The sequence below is a fragment of the Crocuta crocuta genome, unplaced genomic scaffold (genome assembly GCF_008692635.1).
Source record: "Crocuta crocuta isolate KB4526 unplaced genomic scaffold, BGI_CrCroc_1.0 scaffold306, whole genome shotgun sequence".
NCBI classification, from domain to species: Eukaryota; Metazoa; Chordata; class Mammalia; order Carnivora; family Hyaenidae; genus Crocuta; species Crocuta crocuta.
In genome coordinates, this window is record NW_027529630.1 from 761,005 (window position 1) to 783,891 (window position 22,887).

The window sequence follows — 22,887 nt, forward strand, 5'->3', positions numbered from 1 at the left end:
TAAAATATCCTTACTACCTAAAACAGTCAACAGATTCAGTGCAATTTCTGCCAAAATTCCAGTTCTACAAAAGTAGAATGAACAACTCTAAAATTTGTGTGGAACACAAAAGATCTCCAGTAGCCAAGGTGATCTTGAGAAAGAACAAAGCTGGAGATAGCACACTCCCTGATTTCAAATTCAGTTACAAAGCTGTAATAAATCAAAACAGTATGGTATAGGCCTGAAAACAGACACATAGATCATTGGAACAGAATAGAGAGCCCGGGGGGTACCTGGGTGCCTCAGTTGGTTAAATGTCCAACTTTTGATTTCATCTCAGGTGATCATGTCATGTTCATGAGTTCAAGCCCCATATTGGGCTCTGCTTGAGATTCTTTCCCCACCCCTACCTTGCTTGTGCTCTCTCTGTCTTAAATTAAAAAAAATAAACTTTAAAATCAGAGTAGAGAGCCCAGAAATAAACCCATGCATATATGGCCAATTAGTTTATGACAAAGGGGCCAAGAATATACAGTCTCCTCAATAAAAGGCGTTGAGAAGACTGAACAGCCACATACAAAATAATGAAACTGGATCACTGTCTTATACCATGTACAAAAATTAACTCAAAATGGATAAAGAATTATAAGACCTGAAAGCCTAAAAGTAGAAGAAACCATAGGCAGTAAGCTCCTTGACATCTTATCTTGATGATTATTTTTTTGGGATATGACACCAAAAGCAAAGGCAACAAAAGCAGAAATAAATGGGACTACATCAAGCTAAAAAGTTTCTGCACAGCAAAGGAAACCATCAACAAAATGAAAAGGCAACCTACTGAGTGGAAGAAAATGTTTGCAAATCCTTAATCTGATAAAGGGTTAACATCCAAAATATTTAAAGAATTCATAAAAATAACCCCAAAAAAATCTGATTGAAAAATAGGCAGAGGATCTGAGTAGATGTTTTTCTAAAGAAGATATATACAAATGGCTAACAGTTTTACATAAAATGATATTGTACATCATTAATCAGAAATGCATATCAAAACCACTGTGAGGTATCACCTCATCCCTGTTAAAATTGCTGTTGTCAAGAAGATAAATAAGGCTGGTGAGGATGTAGAGAAAAGAGAACCCTTGTGCACTGTTGGCAGACATGTAAATTGGTGCAGCCACTATGGAAAACAATATGAAGGTTCCTCAGAAAATTAAAATAGGGGCATCCGAGTGGCTCAGTCGGTGAAGCATCTGACTTCAGCTCAAGTCATGATCTCACATTTTGTGAGTTCAAGCCCTGCATCAACCTCTGTGCTGATAGTCCAGGACCTGGAGCCTGCTTTGGATTCTGTGTCTATCCCTCTCTCCCCCCGTCCCCACACTCGCTCTCTCACTCTCTCTCTCTCGGTAAATAAACATTTAAAAATTTTTAAAAAGAAAATTAAGAATGGAACTACCATATGATTTAGCCATTCCATTTCCAGGTAGTTATCCAAAAAGAAATGAAAACACAACTCAAAGATATGTGCAACTGCATGTTCATTGTAGCATTATTTATAATAGATAAGATAGGGAGACAACCTAAGTGTCTATCAGTGGATGGATGAAGAAAACATGGTGTATGTGTATGTATTGTATACATATGCAATGGGTTATTATTCAGCCATAAATAAGAATGAAATCTTAACATTTGTAGCAATAAGGATGGACCTCAAGGCATTACACTAAGTGAAATAAGTCAGAGAAAGATAAATCCTGTATGGTGTCACATTATTTGTGGAATGTTTACCAAAAAAAAAAAAAAAAAAGCCCCTCATAGACACAGAGAACAGATTGGTGGTTGCCAGAGAGGTGAGGGGGAGGGGGAAGTGGGCAAAATGAGTAGAGAGACAAAACATACAAACTTCTAGTTACAAAATAAATAAGTCATGAGGATGAAATATACAGTATGGCAGCCATAGTTAATAATACTGTTGCATATTTACAAGTTGTTAATAATATAGGGAGTGCCTAGCTGGCTCAGTCAGTGGAGCATGCAACTCTTAGTCTTGGGGTTGTGAGTTCAAGCCCCACGTTGGGTGTAGAGATTGCTTAAAAATAAAAATTTTTAAAGAAAGTTGCTAATACAGTAAATCTTAAAAGTTCTCATCAGAAGAAAAAAATTCTGTAATTATGTATGGTAACATAACTAAACACTGTGGTGATCATTTTGCAGTATATACAACTGTTGAATTGTTATGTTGTGTACCTGAAACAAACATAATGTTATAGATCAGTAATGTGTCAAAAAGAGAAAATAGAGAGGTGCCTGGGTGGCTCAGTCGGTTAAGCACCTGACTCTTGATTTCGGCTCAGGGCATGATCTCACAGTTTTGTGAGTTCTAGCTCTATGTCAGGCTATGTATTGACAGCACAGACTCTGCTTGAGATTCTCCCTCCCTCTCTGCTCCTCCCTGGCTCACACTCTATTTTTCTCAAAAATAATATTTTTTTTTAAAAAGGGAAGAAAAAGAAAAAAACCCACCAGATATCTCTATTTGGGGAACTGAAGCAAGAACTTTTTCACATATTTCTTTGGACAATTTCAAGATATCTACTTGCAATTCTCTAGTTTGACCCAACATTATTTCCCCTTCCTTCCTGTTTTGGATTTCTGCCATGTCCTCTGTGTTTTTGAGAACCACATACTTGTGTAGACATAGTGCTTAATATTTTGTTTCTTCAGATGCCATCATTAATGAGAACTATGACTACCTGAAGGAGTTCTTGGAAGATCTGGCACCTCCAGAACGCAGCAGCCTAATCCAGGACTGGGAGACATCAGGGCTTGTTTACTTGGACTATATTCAGGTCATGGAAATGCTTCACCAGATACAGCAGGTACTTGAGTTCTTGAACTACTGCTTGGTTTTCCTTTTCCCTGGCCCTTAAAGCCATAGAGACTTCAAAAGGCCTTCAAGAACGACCACTTGAAAAACTTAATGGCAAAGATAGAATGGTCAGTGCAAGAGGGGTGTTTTGATGAGGCTAATTTGCTATCGCCACTATGGCAACTGTTTCAAAACTTAAAAAGAACTTGTTTATTACTAAGTGGTATGTACAATAGACATGCCGAGGCTTGTCCATAGTCTCCCCTTGTCCAGCCCTAGTTTGAGTGAACAGCTCAAGAAAGAGAGAGATAGTAAGGTCAGAGATTTGGTGAAGGTAATTGTTTCATACATCATTTAGCATGTTTAAAATCGCAAGTATTAACAATTTTTTTAGTCTTTATTAAAATGTGTTGGGATCAGTCTTGATAAGATCATAAGATAGGCCTCCATTGTTTATAGCATAAAGACCAAACTCTGGAGAATAGAATTAAAGCCCACATAGACGCTTTTAACCTTTCCTTCCTGCCTTACTCCTACTAGTGTTACCCCACATTCCAGATGCCAACCTGCTTTAATCACACTAAATTACTCATGGAGTTTCCAACAGAATTTGTTTTATTTCAGTCTTTAGCATACATGTAGTCATCTTTAAGATTTGGATTGCTGGGGGCGCCTGAGTGGCTCAGTCAGTAAAGCATCTGACTCTTGGTTTCCACTCAGGTCATGATCTCATAGTTCCTGGGATCAAGCCCCACATGGGGCTCTGTGGTCACAGCACAGAGCCTGCTTGGGATTCTTTCTCTCCCTCTATCTCTATTATCTGCCCCCCACCCCAAATAAATAAATAAACTTAAAAAAAAAATACATTGCTGTAAGCTCTACTTTGTTCTCATTTTCCCCTAAGAAATGTTTATTTTTTCTACCAAAGCACGTGGTACATTAGTCTACTAACTGTATTATAGTTACTTATCTACATCTGTCTTGCAGTTACCATGAGATCCTTTTAGGGAGATCTTGAAGATTAAAGGTAATAGAGCATAGAGGTTAAGAATCAAGTTCTAGAGCCAAACGGTTAGATTCAGTTAATGGTTCCCTCACTCACTAGCTATGTGATCTTAAGCAAATAATTAATGGCACAAATTATCATAGATATCTGACAGTTGTCACAAAGATTAAACAAAATATACTGTGTTTTAGCACACTATATATACTAAGTGTTTAGTAATTATTATCTGTTTTTCTTATTAAAATCCCCACTGCTAGCTCAGTGCCTGGCACATAATATTCATAATTTACTTGCTACATGTTTAAGATGGGTTAAGAGCATCACCCCTAAATTATCACTGAAGAAAACTCTTTTCTAGTTGAACATTCATATATTTACACAATCTAGTTATTGAGAACTTATTGTTCCCAAGCACTGGTGGATTTGAGGGATATGAAGGTAAGCAGTAGTGTATGTTTTACCCCTACCAAAGTAATAATTTTGGTGAGGGAGATATTTACAGGTAAGCCAGCAGTTACTATAGAATGATACATGTAAGGATTAAGCAAAGAATATCTTGTAGCAACACATAAATGGAGTACCTAACCCAGTCTCAGGGAGTCAGTAAGGCTTTCTAGAAGTGAAAAAGGAGGATGGGTGGATCAGAATTTTATTTTAATGTTTGTTTATTTTTAGAGAGAGTGTGACTGGAGGAGGCACAGAGAGAATTCCAAGCAGACGTCAGCGCTGTCAGTGCAGAGCCCAATGCAGGGCTCAATTTCCTGACCATGAGATCATGACCTGAGCTGAAATCAAGAGTCAAATGCTTAACTGGCTAAACCACTCAGGTGCCCCCAGAGTGATCTAATATACAAATCATATCATCTCACTCTAAAAACATTCCAGTGGCTTGTCATTTCACTTAGAATAAAGTGCTCCTTAGCAAGTCTTATCAAGCTCTGCATGAATAATTCTTACCTTTTTTGTGCTATGGACCTCCTTGACAGTCTGGTGAAGCCCACGGATGGCTGTCTAATGTATTTTGCAAAAATAATGCAAAAAAAAATAATAATGCAAAGATTAAAATTCATGGGATTACAAAGGAAACCAGTTATGTTAACATACAGTTACCAAAATATTAAGAACTTATAGTAAGTAATAAGTGCTTTAGCAGTGGATCCCCTAATTTTGAAGCACTACATTTAATTTTTTTGTTTTTGTTTTTTTTTTTTTTTAATTTATTTCAAGGAGAGAGAGAGAGACAGTGTGAGCAGGGGAGGGTCAGAGAGAGAGGGAGTCACAGACTGAAACAGGCTCCAGGCTCTGAGCTGGCAGTCAGCACAGAGCCCGACGCGGGGCTCGAACCCACGAACCGCGAGATCATGACCTAAGCGAAAGTCGGACGCTTAACCGACTAAGCCACCTAGGCGCCCCTGAAGCACTACATTTAAAAATCACTAACAACTGTAATGTAATATGAAAATACCTGTGGTTTCTGCTTTTCATCTTCTTCTATTCTCCTCTTTAAACTCGGCATTTTAGGGGCACCTGGGTGGCTCAGTCAGTTGAGCGTCTGACTTCAGCTCAGGTCATGATCTTGCAGTTGGGCTTGTGAGCTCGAGTCCTGCATCAGGCTCTATGCTGACAGCGCAGAGCCTGGAACCTGCTTCAGATTCTGTGTCTCCATCTCTATGTCCCTCCCTCGCTTGCTCTCTTTCTTGCTCTCTCAAAAAATAAACATAAAAAAAAATTTTTTTAACTGCATTTTACCCACCTGAGCTTTCCTTGCATTTCCATCTGGTCGTTCTAGCTGTCCTTTTTGCCTAGAAAGCTTGACCCTGTCATTGTTTTTAAGGTCTCAATTTTTCTGCCACATTACCCTCTTTGAATTGTCTGCGTAGATGATTCTTCAAGATTTATTTCCAGTGGTTTCTTTATTATCTATGAATTTCTTGAGAACAAAGACCTCATTTTATTTACCACCGTTGAAAGTCCAGTTAAAGGCTGGATTGTTTTGTAAAAAAATGTACTTGTAGAGGTATTAAATGGTAGATTCTGCAAAGCCCCCCCAAAAGGATTCAATGAGAGAGAAAATTCTTGGAAGAGTTGATTGAGCATTTGGAGGAGAAGGTATTAGTACAGTTAGTAAGTAGGGTGATTTAATGTAAGAGTTTGAGAGAGGAGGGTCTCAAACTCTTATTCTGAGAGACAAAAGTCATGTAAGACAAAGAGGAATAAGATACTACAGCTGGAAAGTATTCAGAATATAAGTAAAGAATAAAAAAAATACAGGGTTCCTGACTGGTTCAGTCAGAAAAACATACAACTCTTTTTTTTTTTTTTTAAACAAATAGTTTATTGTCAAATTATTTTCCACATAACACCCAGTGCTCATCCCCACAAGTGCCCTCCTCCATGCCCATCCCCCCCTCCCCCCCACATCCATCAGTCCTCAGTTTTTGTCAGCATTCAAGAGTCTCTCATGGTTTGCCTCTCTCCCTTTCCCCCACCATTTCCCCCCTTCTTTTCCCCCTTTTTCCTCAGTTAAGTTCCTCCTAATCCTCCTATACATGCAAACATATGATATTTGTCCTTCTCTGCCTGACTTATTTCGCTCAGCATAACACCCTCAAGGTCCATCCATGTTGCTACACATGGCCAGATTTCATTGTTTCTCATTGCCATAAAAACATACAACTCTAGATCTCAGGGTTCGAGTTGGAGCCCCATGCTAGGGGTAGAGATTATTTAAATAACCAAAAAAAAATTTTTTTTAAGAATAAAAATTCAGGGTTGCCTCAGTGGGTCAGTTGGTTAAGCAGTCGAGCAATTGATTTTGGCTCAGGCATGATCTCCTGGTTCATGGGTTCAAGCCCCACATCAGGCTCTGTGCTGACAGCCCAAAGCCTGGAGCCTCCTTTGGATCCTGGGTCTCCCCCTGTCTCTGCCCCTCCCTTGCTCACACTCTCTCTCTCCATCTCCCAAAAATAAATAAACGTTAAACAAAAATAAAAAGAATAAAAATACAGACTTGCTTTTTAGAAAGATCACTCTGGCAGGGCACCTGGGTGGCTCAGTGGGTTAAGTCTCCAACTTCGGCTCAGGTCATGATCTTGTGGTTGGTGAGTTCAAGTCCCACATCAGGCTCTGCTGACAGCTCAGAGTCTGGAGCCTGCTTTGGATTCTGTGTCTCTCTCTTTCTTGAAAATAAATAACATTAAAAAAAGTGTAGAAAGATCACTCTGGCTACCAGATGGTAGAGAAAAGGATGTAATGGGGATGACACTGAAGATAGTGATCAAGCTCTTGAGATATTTCAAGTAAAAAGTAATGATAGCCTGAGGTAGGGTAGTGGCCCTGGAAAGGGGAGTGGAAAATTGGAATATTAAACTAAAGATATAGGAATCATCAGCACATTGATCATAATTAAGGTCATAGGAGTGTGTTGCAACACATAGTGAGAGAGCATACAATGAGGAGAGGGCCCTGTTGTATTTTAGAGAGAGTTGTGAACTTGGATTCACAATTTAATACCTAAATTAAATACTAGTTTGGACTCCACGTCTTATTGTATATTCTTAAGAAGCATACAATTTTTCTGAGCCCAGATTTATCTATATTTTTGTTAGTTACAATGGTTCATGAATGCTAATCTCCAGACTTGCCCAGTCCAAGGCTCTACATACTGTATGTTACTTTCCTCTTGTGGATTACTGTTGAGATTGTGCCTTGTCCTCAGTGATTAGGCTCTATAGTGGTGACATGACACTGCCAGTCAGCTTCATGGGTTTTCTCTGTTATTTCAGAACTTTGCATAGTCAGTCTATGGATAGAATTGGGGTGAGGGGACCTTCCTTTGGCCTAACTGGTTTCTCTGCTTCTTTGTAGGTGGATTGCTCAGTTTATGAAATGGAGCAGTTACACACCAAAGTGACCTCACTCTGCAACCGCATTCAGCAGATCCAGTGTTTCAATGCCAAGGATCGCCTTGCCCAGTCAGGTAAGCCTCCATCCTTCCCTGCTTCCTGCCTGCATGCTTCCTGTTCTTATGATTATTACACTTCTGCCCTGATGCCCCCACCTTCCCACCCCTCATCCTTGGTCCCCACTCCATTTTTTTTTTCTCTCCAGACATGGCCAAACGTGTAGCAAACCTGCTGCGGGTGGTATGGAGCCTTCGGCAAGCCCCTGATGCAACCTCTGACTCAACACCAGACCCTCAGCGAGTCCCTTTGCATCTTTTGGCTCCCCATGTTGGCCGGCTCCCCATGCCTGAGGACTATGCCTTGGAGGAACTGCGCGGCCTCACACAGTCCTACCTGCGAGAATTGACTGTTGGGAGCCAGTGAATCCCAGGTTCCTCCTAACACACTCACATGCTCATACACACTCACCATACAGAGGTCCTTTACATTGAGTTGATTGGCACTATTTGCCATTCTCTTGGTTGGCTATGGAATTCATCCTCTTTTCCTGCTGCCCCAAGCAGCATCCTTCATTTGTTCAGGGCTTTTCTCAATGCTGAACAAAACATAAGGGCTTTTGGAACCCAAAAAGGAGCCAAGTCTCTTTTTACCTTCCTTAAGACCATTCTTTTTTTTTCCCCTTTCTTTTCAAAAAGGATCAATAAAACACCTTTGGCAGAAATCCCCCCCCCACCCCCGAGAACCAGGGAATCCTTTTCTCTCTCAGCCATTCTGGATCTTGTGACCCTCCATGCCAACCTCCTACCCTACTCCTACCTCAGCCCTTTTATACTTGGACAAATGTGTTAATCAAGGACTGTCCTTCCTTAACAGATGAACTATCCACAGAAGGAAGTAGAATCTGTCTCTTAAGTAGGTTGATGACTTAACAATGTTTTAGAGTCCAAAGAGGGTTGGACTGAGTTAGGAAGCAGTAACAAGGTCTTTCTGACTCATTTAGGGTAGAAGTGAGTGCCTGCCATGGAGGGATGAATCTTCAAGGCTTGTTTGTTCTGCCTTGAATGTTCCATGAACACCAAACCTTTCCTACTACCATGTACAGGAACTCTCGGTCACAGATCCTGTCTCTTGGAAGCTCCAGAACTCAGTTTGATCCCTGGTTTTCAGTCATCTTGCTAGGCCACCATTCTGGATTTCCCTGAAGGGTTTGGATAAAACATGGGAGGTTGGGTAGCCCTCCTGGTCCTTTCTCTTCTAGCCCAAAGCATTTCCTACCCATTGTCTACAGTCCCAGAACATAAAACCGTTACTGAGGCAGGCAGGGAGCTGGGCTTTAGGGGCTTTAGTGGAGGGCCTTTGCTACACTGCTGCCAGCTATGGATAGTCCCAGGTAAAGACCTGTGACAGCTGGTATTAGGGCTGTCACAGACAACATGGCCACCTCTGGGTCTTTATGCATGAAGATTATGTAAAGGTTTTTATTAAAAAGTATATATATATATAAATAAATGATCTAGATTATTTTCTTCTTTTTCTGAAGCTACTTTTCTTAAAAAAAAAATAAAATAAAATGAAATCTTTATAGCATTCCTGCTATTGGCCTTTTCCCTTTGTGTTTTTTGAGCCTTCTTATCCCCAAGGAACTTTATAGTAGCCTCAGTTGATTTGCAATCTAAAGGGAGATGGGGCATGAACAATCAAAGGCTAAATTTATGAGCAAATTTAGGGGCAAGGGTATGGAGATTATTAATTAATCTTTACTGTTTATATTAAAATATTTGTAAGCATATTTTTATGTGCTTGGATTCCCAGTGAGGGATCAGGAAAAAGTCTCATTGCCTTTAGGGTTCAAAGCCTCCTGGCTCTTCTGCTCGGGGGGTTTTGCTTGTTTTTAAAACTTGGATCACACTCATGTTCCATTGTGTTATGGGGTTAATGATCTTTTATGTTGCTGCTAAACAGACCTGTTTTCCAGAGGGAGCAAATAGGTCTGATGAGTACTATTTGGTTTGTTGGTTGATTGCTTGGTCTGTTAAACTGAAGGTGTGAGCAAATTCCAATTAGGATAGGCCAAAGACACTGGGACATGAAGGAATTTGGAGCTAAAGCAGAGTGGGTCTGGGACTTCCCTTTAATTTAGACCTGCAAGGACAAGGGTAACTCAGCTGGGAATCTCCATTACTGACTGTGAACCTGAGTCACAGAGCACTGCTGGGCTTCTAGCAAAGAATTCCTGTTCTGGTTTCCTTGTGAGAAAGGTGTTTTGTGAAGTGAGTGTGCTTTAGAAATGGTTAGCCTTTAGAAGTGTTAAGAATTGTGAATATGTGCAGTGTTTCCTCTTAAGACAAGTATTTCACATCCATGTGTTTTTTAAAGGCTCTACATCAGATGTTTATCATAGCAGCTACGTTATATCACAGACAACAGACTTACAGTTCAAAGTGAATGATGAAGATGAGGAAGCTCTTCTACATTGCAAAACTCCATTGAAATAAAAATTTTAAGTTTCTTAAAAATATAAAAACAGGAATCATTTTTCTCAAAACTCAACAGAGTTACAGAATCTGCAACCTCATACAACATCCAAAATAAGTGTATTTCCTTGGCAGAATGCCAAAGTCAAAGTCAGGAAACTCTGGAGATTAAATGTTGGATTAGCCAAACCAAGGCCTTCAGGAGGTGCTGTTTTCAGATGTTTTACTCAGCTGCTACTTTGTATTAACCAAAAATTACTCGAGATTTTTTTGTTGTTTTTCAAAGAACCAGCTCTTCAACTTACCAATTTTACCGAAGTTCTGAATTGTAATACAGTAAAACCTTGGATTGCGAATAACTTGTTCTGCGAGTGTTCTGCAAGACGATCAAACATTTCTAATAAATTTTAACTGGATAAACAAGCCATGTCTTGCAATACGAGTAGTACATGATCCTGAACGTCACGTCACAACCGAGCCAATGGTTCTCTCTCTCTCTCCTCTCTCTCCCTCTCTCTCCCTCTCTCTCTCAGCAGGATTGTGGTGATCGTCCCCCATGCTTGGATGCTCAGTCTCAGGCCATGGTGTTTGGCAGAAATCAGTGATTTTTCAGAATGTTTGAAGGTGCCCACAGCTGGCACTAGTGTATTTTTTGTCACTTCAAAGCACTTATGGACAGTCCTTTGCTTTTACATACAAGAGTAAGGTTAGGAATGCTCTACTTCATTCTAGGTCAGGCTGCCTGGAGATAGAGACCCTTTCCTCTGGGAAAACATAATGTATTACCAGTTACGTTAAATACAGTGGACAAGAGTTCATTAATACTGTAACCTAACTAGGGTTAGGTTAGGGTTAGGGTTAGGGGTTAACATCTGTGCGAATGCATACAATGGCTCCAGTGCAGGAAAAAATGTTCACTGACCCAATAGTTGGTAGTGATTCCATTAGTGGTAGTGAAAGTCATCCTGCACAATAATCCTCCACTCGCCTCATACCAGCCACAGAAGTTTTCAAAGGTAAGTACAGGTTAATTTATTTTTATTTTGTATTTTCTTATATTACATTATTATCATTTTTATATGAATATATTTTGGGGTTGTGGAACGAATCATCTGAGTTTCCATTATTTCTTATGGGGAAATTCACTTTGATATACAAGTGCTTTGGATTACAAGCATGTTTACAGAATGAATTATGCTCACAAATCAAGGTTTTGCTGTATATTGATTTCTGCTTTAAACCTTCATTTCTTACATTTTCCTGAGGGTTTTTTATTAACCTTTTATGTAGAGATTTTCACATATGCAAAAGTGAAATGGTATCATGAATCCACATGCAACATTTGTCACAATCCTCCAATTTTATTTCATCTTTACCTCCATTGTTATTCTGCCCACCCCACAATGATATTTCTAAAGCAGATCATTTCATCAATAAGCATTTCTTTTTTTTTTTTTTAAAGATTTTTATTTATTTCTAGGAGACAGAAAGACAGCGTGAGCAGGGGAGGGTCAGAGAGAGAGGGAGTCACAGACTGAAACAGGCTCCAGGCTCTGAGCTGGCAGTCAGCACAGAGCCCGACGCGGGGCTCGAACCCACTAACCGCGAGATCATGACCTAAGCGAAAGTCGGACGCTTAACAGACTAAGCCACCCAGGCGCCCCATCAATAAGCATTTCTAACAAGTAAATTTTTATAAACATAATCACAACATCTTTGTCACACCTAACAAAATAATAATTCCTAGATAGGAGCTAATACCCACTACATCTTCAAATTTCCCCAGTTGTCTGAAAGGTCAATTTTTACTGTTGAATTGTTTGAATTAGGATCTCAACAGGGTCCACACTTTACATTTGGTTGATAAATCTCCAGTATTATAATATATTATCGCTCTCTTTACCCTCTTTTTTAATGCTCTTTGTTTATTAAAGTAAGTGGATCATTTCGTCCATTAGGGTTTTTTTTTTTTTCTTGTTATTTTTTTAAGTAGGCTTCTCATGCCCAGAGCAGAGCCCAAGGCAGGACTTGAACTCACTACTCTGAGATCAAGACCTGAGTTGAGATCAAGAAAATCAAGAGTCAGATGCTTAACTGACTGAGCCACCAGGCGCCCCATTTTCCATATATTTTTAAAAGTAGGCTCATTTGTCCTTTAGGATAGAGGACCAGGGGTTTCTAGGTTTGGCTGGTTGTGCCTCAACTTCCTATATACTCCCTTCTTGTATACTGCTGGTTAGATCTAAGGCTTGATTAGATTCAGTTTCCTTCTCTTAACCCCTGGCCTCACCTTCCAGAGTAGATGGTGGTGTGTTTTATCACTTCAGAAAACACGTCTGGTTGTCCTATTTTTAGTGATACTAAGATTATTGATTCAGGTGTTGTCAGCCTTATTACTTTATTTTTTTGAGAGCAAAAATGCATGTACGTGTGCCTGGTGGGGGTGGCAGAGGGAGAGGAAGAGAGAGAATCTTAAGCAGACTCCACACTGCACAGAGCCCCATGTGGGGCTTCATCTCATGACCCTAAGATCATGACCTGAGCTGAAATCAAGAGTCAGTCGCTTAACCAACTAAGCCACCCCGGTGCCCCAATTCACCCTTTAGATAACTTCCTATCAACCTTCTACCTAATGATAATAATATACATTCCTTATCTTTTTATATGTGGTAATTCATTATTTTCAAAGTAGAGACATTGTGCAGTTAATTTTTTTCTTTGTCCCCTCCTCCAATGGCTTCTTAAAAAGTTATCCACCAACTTTTGGATGCTTTTTGAATCAATTTAACATTTTCATCCCAAACACAGTAAGCATGTTATAAGGAATTTCAGCTTTTTTTTTTTTCCAGGTAAACACCTATTTACACATCAGTCTTACTCAGAGACTGTACTATGGAAATCAGAGGAAAACTGAAGGGACCCCATGAGGGAAAAGCTGGGTTTCTTCCTTTGCTGCTTTTCCGGCTTCTAGTCTTGATAGGACCTACTCCTCCACCCCACTTTACACATGTCTCTTAATGTCTCTTGTAAGAGACAAGGAGTTGATGATTCTCTAGAATAAATAACATTTAAGGAAGGACTAGGTGAGAATGACCAGAGGAAACTATCATATGTGCATTCCAGACCACCAGAGCTAAACATCGCAATGCCAAGACCCTCTGGCTTCAAGGAATAACACTTTGGCCCTCCTCTTTGTTCTAACCAGTTCTTGGGTGCCTGAGAGGACACACAACATTATACGACTATCCTCAATAAAACCCAGAGCCTAAACAAAAATGAGACTCATGTTCTTTTCCTTTCTAAGTCCCCTGGATACTCTGTATCTCTCTCCTCTTGATAGATAGATGATAGATGATAGATAGATAGATAGATGATAGATAGATAGATAGATAGATAGATAGATGATTAATAGATGATTGATAGATGATTGATAGATAGATACAATAGAGATCTAATAAACTGCTTTCACCTGCTGGCTCACATTTTTATTTCCATACTGTGTGAAGTCAAGGACCCTCTTGGCTGGTCCTGAGGTACATCTCCCCCCAGTACTCCCACCCACCCAGCCTGCCAGCATCAAAAAGAATTTGAATTGTGTGCCATGTTTAGATGATCCCCAAATGTGGTGTCTTGCAAACTGAAGCTAAACAGATAAACATCTTTAACTCTTTGGTCTGTTCTGTATGTGCACTATGTCCCTGTTTTGAAGCACTCTTGAATTCAATCTTTATTTGGCCCTTGAGGTATCCTGCAAAACGTTATTTTAAGTAAACTCTGTCTTCATCATGGGGCTCAAACTCTTGACCCAAGATCAAGAGTCACATGCTCAGGACGCCTGGGGTGGCTCCATCAGTTAAGCATCCCTACTCTTGATTTTGGCTCAGGTCATGATTTCATGGTTGAGGGGATCGAGCCCTGCATCCAGCTCTGCACTGAAAGTGAGGAGCCTGCCTAAGATTCGCCTCTCCCCCCATCTCTCTCTGCTGTTACCCCACACATGTGCCACATGCCCCTGCAAAACATTATTTTTAAGTGTAATTTCTTGTGTCCCCAAAAGACTGAATAATTGCCAAAGAAAATGGTACAGGAAAGAAGAATGTATCTTTCACCCTCTTACCCATTCCTCCAAATACCACCTGCTCATTTTTAAAAATTATTTACTTTGAGTGTGTGTGCAAACACACACATCCAAGTAGGGGAGGGACAGAGAGACAAGGAGAGAGAATCCCAAGCAGGCTCTATCTACACTGTGAGCACAAAGCCTGACATGAAGCTCAATCCCATGAATTATGAGATCATGACCTAAGCCAAAATAGTTTGCTGCTCAACCGACTGAACTTTCAGGCACCCCTAACCACTCATTCTTAAGTCTTGTCTTCCTTCTTTGGCAGGTGCAATAAACCTGCATTACATTAGTTATGAATCCACTAAATTTATTTTAATTCTATATTTTACATATATAGGAGAAATCTTTTTTTAAGTTTGTTAATTTCAACACATACAGATTTGTATAACCACCCCAGTCATGATATAAAATATTCCATCACCCTAAAAACTCTCTTCTCCTATCCTTTTTTTAATGTTTTATTTATTTTTGAGAGAGACAGCATGAGCAGGAGAGGGTCAGAGAGAGGGGGAGATACAGAATTGGAAGCAGGCTCCAGGCTCTGAGCTAGCTGTCAGCACAGAGCCCAACACAGGGCTCGAACCCACGAACCATGAGATCATGACCTGAGCCGAAGTCGGACGCTCAACCGCCACCCAGGCGCCCCTCTCCTCCTATCCTTTTATGGTCACATCCTACTCATCCCTAACAACTGGCAACCTGTTCTCTTTCACTATAATTGTATTGTTACAGAATGTAGTATAAATGGATTCAAATAATGTAATCTTATGTTATTGGCTTCTTTCACTTAGCATAACATTTTCAAGGTTCATATTGTATCAGGTATCAGTACTTCATTGCATTTTTTTAAAAACCTTATTAAGACTTAATTTTTAGAGTAGTTTTAAGGTCATAGAAAATTGAATGGAAGGTACCAAGATTTCCCATATTACTTTGCCCCTACACATGCATAAGCTCCCCATTATCAACATTCCTTACCAGTGTGGAACCTTGGTACAATTGATGAACCTACATCAACACAGCCTAATCACCTCAAGTCCATGGGTGATGAACTTTACATTACAGTTGATTCTTAGTATACTGCACATTCTATACATTTGGACAAATGTATAATGACAAGTATCCATCATTATGGTGTCATACAAAGTATTTTCATTGCCGTAAAAATCCTCTGTTCTGCAGATTCATCTTCCTGACCACACCTGCCAGCCTCCAACAACCACCAAACTTTCTACTGTCTCCATAGTTTTGTCTTTTCCAGAATGTCATATAGTTGGAATCATATAGTATGTAGCCCTTTCAGATACTTATTTCTTCATATTATGTTAATATGCATTTAAGTTTTCCTCATGTCTTTTCATAGCTTAATGGCTCATTTCTTCTTAGCACTGAATAGTAAATAATCCATTGTCTGATGTACCACAGTTTATCCATTCACCCATTGAAGGAGTTTGTTTCTCTTTTGTGTGGGGCAATGTTTTTCCTTTGTTTTTAAAATTTTTGCTCATTAAAAAAATGTTACATGGTTTGCATTGTTCAGTTTTGAGAAATTCTTATATATATATTCTGGATACAAGTTATTTGCTGAATATGTAATTTGTAAATATTTTCTCACAATCTATAGCTTGTCTTCCCTGTGTCTTAATAGTGTCTTCACAATCTTTGCCTTTTAATTGGTGTGTTGAGCCCATTTACATTTACTGTAAATATTGGTAAGTTTGAATTTAGGTTTAACATTTTATTATTTTCTTTTTGTTCCCTGGTTTTTGTTCCTCTGTTTCCCCTATCAGCCATTCTCTCTTCAATGCTGACTCTCCCCTCCCTATTCTATTTTCTCCTGAAATTCTGATTAAATATATATTTAACCTACACATTTTTTCTTCTGCTTCCTAACCTTTTATTTTCTTTCTTTTTGTCTCCCCAGCTTGTATTTATTTTCAGATTTATCTTTAAATTCACTAGGTATCTCTTCAACTGTGTCTAATCTGTTAATTTTTAAATTACTAATTTCAGTTAATTATGTGGTTACTTTAAAAATTTTTAATGTTTTTTTATTGTTTAACTTACATCCAAGTTAGTTAGCATATAGTGCAACAATGATTTCAGAAGTAGATTCCTTAATGCCCCTTACCCATTTATCCCACCTCCCCCCACACAACTCCTCCAGCAACCCTCTGTTTGTTCTCTATATTTAAGTCTCTTAAATATATGGAGTTAAATATAGAGAGTTTTGTACCCTTCCCTGTTTTTATATTATTTTTGCTTCCCTTTCCTTATGTTCATCTGTTTTGTATCTTAAAGCCCTCATATGAGTGAAGTCATGATATTTGTCTTTCTCTGAGTAATTTCGCTTAGCATAATACCCTCCAGTTCCATCCACGTAATTGCAAATGGCAAGATTTCATTCTTTATGATTACCGAGTAATACTCCATTGTATATGTATACCACATCTTCTTTATCCATTTATCCATCGATGGACATTTGGGCTCTTTCTATACTTTGACTATTGTTGATAGTGGTGCTAAAAACAATGGGTGCATGTGCCCCTTCGAAACAACACACCTGTATCCTATGGATAAATAGTAGTGCAATTGCTGGGTCATAGGGTAGTTCTATGTTTAATTTTCTGAGAAACTCCCATACTGTTTTCCAGAGTGGCTGCACCAATTTGCATTCCCACCAGCAGTGCAAAAGAGATCCTCTTTCTCCACATCCTTACCAACATCTGTTATTGCCCGAGTTGTTAATGTTAGCCATTCTGACAGGTGTGAGGTAGTATCTCATTGTGGTTTTTTGATCTGTATTTCCCTGATGATTGATTGATGTTGTGAATTTTTTCATGTGTCTGTTTGCCATCTGGATGTCTTCTTTGGAAAAATGTCTATCCATGTCTTTTGCCCATTTCTTCACTTGATTATTTGCTTTTTGTGTGTTGAGTTTGATAAATTCTTTATAGATTTTCATACTAACCCTTTATCAGATATGTCATTTGCAAATATCTTCTCCCATTCTGTTGGTTGCCTTTTAGTTTTGCTCATTGTTTCCTTCGCTGTGCAGAAGTTATTATCTTGATGAGGTCCCAGTAGTTCATTTTTGCTTTGGTTTCCGTTGCCTCCAGAGATGTGTTAAGTAAGAAGTTGCTGCGGCCAAGGTCAAAGAGATTTTCCCTGCTTTCTCCTTGAGGATTTTGATGGCTTCCTGTCTTACATTTAGGTCTTTCATCTTTTCTGAGTTTGTTTTTGTGTATGGTGTAAGAAAGTGGTCCAGGTTCATTTTTCTGCATGTCACTGTCCAGTTTTCCCAGCACCATTTGCTGAAGAGATTGCCTTTATTCTATTGGATATTCTTTCCTGCTTTGTCAAAGATTAGTTGGCCATATATTTGTGAATCCATTTATGGGTTCTCTCTTCTGTTCCACTGATCTGAGTATCTCTTTGTGCCAGTACCATACTGTCTTGATGATTACAGCTTTGTAGTATGTCTTGAAGTCCGGGAATGTGATGCCTTTAGCTTCAGTTTTCTTTTTCAAGATTGCTTTCGCTATTCAGTGTCTTTCCTGGTTCCATACAAATTTTAGAATTGTTTGTTTTAGCTCTGTGAAGAATGCTAGTGTTATTTTGATAGGATTGCTAAAAAAAATTTTTTTTTCTTAATGTTTATTTCTGAGAGAGAGAAAGAGAATGAGAGAGAGTGCACACATGCATGTGGGGGAGGGACAGAGAGAGAGAAAAGGAGACAGAGAATCCAAACCAGGCTCTAGACTCTGAGCAACCAGGCTCTAGGCTGTGATCAGTCAGCACAAAACCCAAAACAGGGCTCAAACCTACAAACTGTGAGATCATGACCCAGGCTGAAGTTGGCTACTCATAGGACTGAGCCACCGAGGCACCCCTATGTGGTTTATTTTTAAACCTACCTGCTTTTTTGATGGTCCTCTTATTTTGTCAATAAACTTTCAGTCCTTTTTATTTAAATCATACTATGCAGACATCTGTTTTGATTTTAAAAGGGGCAGTATAGTTGTAGCATAGGAAGGCATGGACTCCCTACTCCAAGTATCTTATGTTCAAATCTGGAGTCCATTGGTATATGTTATGGAATTTTGGCTAAGTTATTCCTGTGCCTCAGTTATCTCATTTATAAAGCATATGATATCTCAAGGTATTATAAAATAACTTACAGGATATTGTAAGAATTATTAATTAATATATGTTATGGTGCTTAGAGCAATACTCAAATACATTACTCAAATTAATATTTAATATGTCCAATATCTTTGATCTTTCTTATTTCTGTGATTGTTGTCTTGTTTCAGCTAACTCTCATTCATGATGGTTTATGAAATTTTGGTAACAGCTTTATTAAGATATAATTCACATATTATACACTTACCCATGTAAAGATTTTATTTTGGGGGCACCTGGGTGGCTCAGTCAGTTAAGCATCCGACTTTGTCTCAGGTCATGATCTCGCAGTTCAAGAGTTTAAGCCCTGCATTGGGCTCTGTGCTTACAGCTCAAAGCCTGGAGCCTGCTTCAGATTCTGTCTCCCTTTCTTCTCTGCCCCTCTCTTACTCATGCTTTCTCTCCCTCTCTCAAAACTAAATACACATTTTTAAAAATTTTTAATTAAAGATTTTATTTTTAAGTAATCTCTACACCAAGCATGAGGCCCAAACTTACAACCCCAAGATCAAGAGTCACATGATCTACTAACTTAGCCAGCCAGACACTCCTACTTACAGTTTCCCATTTAATGTGTACAATTACTCTTATACCAAAGCTAACCAAAGACACTACAAGAAAACTACAGACCAATTCTTCTATGAACATCGATGCATAAATCTTTAATAGAATATCAACAAATTGAATTCAGCAGCATATCAGAAGAATTACACACAAGGATCAAGTGATATTTAGTTCTGAAATGCAAGGATGGTTCCACATTTGAAAATCAATCAATATATACACCACACTAACAGAATGGCGGGGCAGCACATGATCTCCTCAACCGATACAGAAAAAGCATTTGACAGCATCCAATACTCTTTCATGATAGATACTCAACAAACTAGGTTGATAAACACTCAACACTCTAACAAACTAAGCCATATATGAAAGTCCCACAACAAACATCACACTCAATGGGAAAAGGGTGAAAGTTTTTCCTCTAAGATCAGGAACAGGGCAAGGGCATCTTCTTTCACCACTTTCATTCAAAATAACTAGAAGATCTAGCCCGAGTAATTAGGCAAGAAAGACAAATAAAAGACATCCAAATTGGAAAAGAAGAAGTAAAGTCTGTTTGCAGATGATATGATTTTTTATGTAGAAAACCCTAAAGATTACACCAAATAACAATGATGCTGATGACAGGGTTCAACAATGGCACTGTTAGAATAGCTGAATAGATGAATTCAAAGCAGTATACAAAATCAACATGCAAAAATCAGTTGCATTCTATACACTAACAACAATCCAAAAAGGAAATTACAAAAATAAGTCCACTTTCAATAGCATCAAAAAGGTAATAGTTAGGAATGAATATAACCAAGGAGGCAAAAGTCAATTACACTGAAAACTGTAAAACATTGCTTAAAGAAATTAAAGAAGAATCTTGGAAAAGAAGAACAGAGCTGGGAGACTCACATTTCCTGATTTCAAAACTTACTACAGAGGTACAGTGATCAAAATAAAAACAGACATCTAGACTAATTGATTAAAATAAAAAGCCAGGAATAAACCCTCACATGAGGGTCAAATGATTTTTGACAAATGTGCCAAGACCATTCAGTGGTAGAAAGGACAGTTTTTTCAACAATGTTGGTGGGATAACTGGATAACCAGATCCAAAGAAATGAAGTTGTACCTTTATCTAAACACCATACATAAAAATTAACTAAAAATGGATCAATGACTTAAATATAAGAACTGAAGCTATAAAACTCTTAGAAGAAAATGCAGGGCAAAAGCTTCAAAACATTGGATTTGGCAATGATTTGTTGGATATAACTTCAAAGTGCAGGCAAAAAAAGAATATAGTCAAACTGGACTTCATAAACTAAAATTTTGTTCACCAAAAAAATATATCAACTGGGTAAAAAAGCAACCCACAGAATGGAAAAAAAATATTTGCAAATTACATACTTGATAAGGGATTAATATCCAGTATATAGAGAGAACTTCTAGAACACAACAATAAAACCCAATTTAAAAATGGACAGAAGGCTCGAATAGACATTTCTCTAAAGAAGATATATAACTGGCCAATAAGCACATGAAACGATGCTCAACATCACTAATCATTAGGGAAATGCAAATCAAAACTATAGTGAGATACCAACCTATAGCCATTACGATGGCTACTATTAAAAAAAAAATAACAGAAAATAACAAATGTTGTTGAGGATGTGGAGAAATTGGAACCTTTGTACCCTGTTTGGTGGGAATGTAAAATGTTATAGCTACTATAAAAAGTAGTATAGGGGCGCCTGGGTGGCTTAGTCGGTTAAGCGTCCGACTTTCGCTTAGGTCATGATCTCGCGGTTCCTGGGTTCGAGCCCCGCGTCGGGCTCTGTGCTGACTGCCAGCTCAGAGCCTGGAGCCTGTTTCAGAGTCTGTGTCTCCCTCTCTCTCTGACCCTCCCCTGCTCACGCTGTCTCTCTCTCTCTCTCTCTCCTAGAAATAAATAAAAATATTTAAAAAAAAAGTAGTATAGAGTAGTATAGAGATTTCTCAAAAACACAAAAAAATGATACCCAAAATAACTGAAAACAAAGTCTTGAAGAGATATTTCTACTTTCATACTCAGCAGGATTATTCATACTAGCCAAAACGTGGAAGCAACCCAAGTATTTCTCAAGAAATGAATGGATAAACAAAATATAGCATATACATACAATAGAATATATTGAATGTATAGAATAAGGAAGTTCTGACATATGTAACAAAATGGGTGAATCTTGAGGATATGTGAAGTGAATCAGCTGATCTCAAAGACAACTATTCCCCCAGACAACAGGGAAGCAGGGACCTGCGGGACTGTTCAGGGCAGTATAACAAAGCCTGCAGACTGGGACCTGGAAACAGGCAGAGTGTAGGGCACAGAACTCAGCCCACCTTGGCTACATCCTCAGCACAGGAAGATCGGACCAAAGAAGTGATTTGCAATGCTTGGTTGAGAAGGGACTGGGGTGATGCCATTCTTCTCCCCACAACTACCAAGGAGGGGCCTCAGGGAGGCCAGCGGACACAGTGGAGGCAAGACCTGCCTACACCAAACCATGCTCATCCCCTCCAGATAGCTGTTTTGTTGTTGTTGTAGCTGTTTTTACCTGAGCCTAGGTTTGCGTGTTTATAGGTTTTGTCTGTACATTTGTGTACCTGTGTTCCCTCTGTGGTTGTCTGTTTTCTTTTTCCAGGGCTGCTTCAAGAAACAAGCCAAACTACACATGGTGGAGAGTCCCAAATACCACTACCAGTAGGGAAACAAAATAACCAAACGCTCAACAAGAGAAACCAAGAGATGCCATCCAAATAATACTTCCTGAACAGACAGGCCCTGAACAGTCAAAAGAGCCCTCTCTAATACAGCAGAACTCGCAGGGGCCGTGTGCACAACAAGCTTTTAAAATTAACAAGAGATAGAAGCTAACCAAAATGATGAAACAGAAGAACTCTCCTCCAAAGAAACTCCAGGAAGAAATGACAGCTAGAGAACTGCTCAAAACAGATATAAGCAACATAACTGAACAAGAATTTAGAACAATAATCATAAAATTAATCGCCGGACTTGAAAAAAGCATGGAGGACATCAGAGAAACTATGGCTACAAACAATATGGAGCTTAAAAATAGTTATGGTGAATTAAAAAATGGGATAAATGAGATACATAATAAACTGGAGGTGTCCAATGCACGATTGAAGAGGCAGAAAGGAGAATAAACGATTTAGAAGACACTATTATAAAAAAGGAAGAAACTGAGAAAAAGAGAGATAAACTGATCCAGGAACATGAAAGAAGAATTTGAGAGCTCAGCGATACAATCAAACGGAACAATATCCGTATCATAGGAATTCTAGAATAGGAAGAGAGAAGGAAAGGTGCTGAAGGAGTCCTGGAACAAATTATAGCAGAGAACTTCCCCAACCTAGAGAGGGAAGTAGAAGTTGAAATTCAAGAGGCACTGAGAACTCCCCTCAGACGTAATTTGAATCAATCATCTGCACGACATATCATAGTGAAACTGGCAAAATATAAGGACAAAGAGAGAATTTTGAAAGCAGCTAGGGAGAAAAGGGCCCTAACATACAAAGGGAAACTTATCAGAGTGGTAACAGACCTATCTACTGAAACTTGGCAGGCCAGAAAGGAATGGCAGATCTTGAATGTGATGAACAGAAAAAATATGCAGCCAAGAATCCTCCATCCAGCAAGCCTGTCATTCAGAATAGAAGGAGAGATAAAAGTATTTCCAAATAAACAAAAATTGAAAGAATTTGTCACCACTAAACCAGCCCTACAA

The 22,887-nt window shown here is 38.9% G+C and overlaps 1 protein-coding gene across 1 annotated transcript in view; it reads left to right on the plus strand.

The window, feature by feature from the left end:
- Window positions 1-10,659, plus strand: part of NUP98 (nucleoporin 98 and 96 precursor) — a 119,498-nt gene extending 108,839 nt beyond the window's left edge. Inside the window, exons 31-33 of the mRNA XM_077762188.1 lie at window positions 2,707-2,861; window positions 7,725-7,836; window positions 7,968-10,659. Of these exons, the coding sequence (XP_077618314.1) occupies window positions 2,707-2,861; window positions 7,725-7,836; window positions 7,968-8,185 (485 nt within the window). The 3' untranslated portion in view covers window positions 8,186-10,659. The remainder of the gene's footprint in view (window positions 1-2,706; window positions 2,862-7,724; window positions 7,837-7,967) is intronic.
- The last annotated feature ends 12,228 nt before the right edge of the window (window positions 10,660-22,887 follow it).